At 38.3% G+C, this 1163-nt stretch overlaps 1 protein-coding gene across 2 annotated transcripts in view; it reads right to left on the bottom strand.

The window, feature by feature from the left end:
* Positions 1–461: 461 nt before the first annotated feature.
* LOC144969546 (post-GPI attachment to proteins factor 6-like) overlaps positions 462–1163 on the bottom strand; it is a 15431-nt gene continuing 14729 nt past the window's right edge. For both annotated transcript variants that reach the window (XM_078908687.1, XM_078908696.1), the window contains exons 13-14: positions 1051–1163; positions 462–639 (exon numbers count right to left, since the gene is read on the bottom strand). The exon at positions 1051–1163 is cut by the window's right edge and continues 97 nt beyond it. In XM_078908687.1, the coding sequence (XP_078764813.1) occupies positions 595–639; positions 1051–1163 (158 nt within the window). In that variant the 3' untranslated portion in view covers positions 462–594. The remainder of the gene's footprint in view (positions 640–1050) is intronic.

The following is a 1163-nucleotide window of genomic DNA, read 5'->3' as shown; positions in this document are numbered from 1 at the left end:
AGACTGAATTTATCTGAAATTGTAATTTCTCAATGATTTATCTGGCTATAGGGAATGAGATTAGCGGAAGAGGTAGCGTCCCTTGATTGGAAGTCACGAGCGGAAAAGTTATTAGAGAGAGAACTTCATGTTGGTTGTGCGGCATGAGACACTTCACCGAAAGCGAGGACGAGAGAGACGCATGCGCAAAACCATTTTGATGTTCTCTCTGTAAGGTGACGTCCAATCAAGGGATGCTACTCTTCCGCTAATCTCATTCCCTATAAATGTAGACTTAACGCTTACACAACGTGAGCAGCAATAGCGATTCTATTTCTGTTCTCATGATGAAAATCGTTAGATGTAAGCCTACTAGGTTATGGGTGTAATTGCAATGCAGTTCGTCAATGAATGGAATACTTCAGAATCACCTTGCAGAACTGACCAATCAAAGGACATAATTCTCTCTTCCCCTACTTCTATTCGTCATCAAAAAGTTGCTATTATTGTTCAGGGCAGTCGATTCAGAGACAACAGGAGTGGGATTTGGGTCACCAGCATTTTGATAGCTGGGTTCATCTGCATTATTCATAAACGCGTTATGGGTGGAACTGATCACATCGCCAGATTGGATTGACAATGGCTGCTCTTGAGAATCCCCTGGAAAAAAAAAAAGAAGTTAAAAAAATTATTAAAACTGATGTTAGAGTTTGATTTCATGTGGGGCTCAAAAGGAACAGCCACGTCTTGGGATCAGTAACCCTTAATGATTCGTTATTTTTTATTATTTCATGTAATGCAAACATATGAATTGTAAACCCTTTAATAAGACCAGCTCTGCAATTGATCTATTAAAAAAAATAATAACTTCAAAGCATTGCGCCTATCTGGCAAACTAAAGTGTATGTTCTCTCAACTAGAATTTTTATTTTATTTTATCACCCATCATCTAAATTTTAATTTTTTTTTTAAAAGGGAGATCATGAACACGTCTGTGGCCCTTATTGCTATGAAATGGTTTTCATATCTCATGCGGTACATCTTCATGAGAAATGATCGATCCAGACTCACATTTTTTGACAGGCCTTGGTGGTAAGAGAAATACAATAGCAGATGCAACCAGGACGTGCCATGCACTGTGAACGTATTTGTAGTTTTTGATGGTCTCACCAATAGATTAAGAC

Source organism: Berghia stephanieae, chromosome 1 (genome assembly GCF_034508935.2).
Source record: "Berghia stephanieae isolate SIO BIC M18660-M18661 chromosome 1, UCSD_Bste_1.3, whole genome shotgun sequence".
Classification (NCBI taxonomy): Eukaryota; Metazoa; Mollusca; class Gastropoda; order Nudibranchia; family Aeolidiidae; genus Berghia; species Berghia stephanieae.
This window is presented reverse-complemented; position numbering and strand designations above follow the sequence as displayed.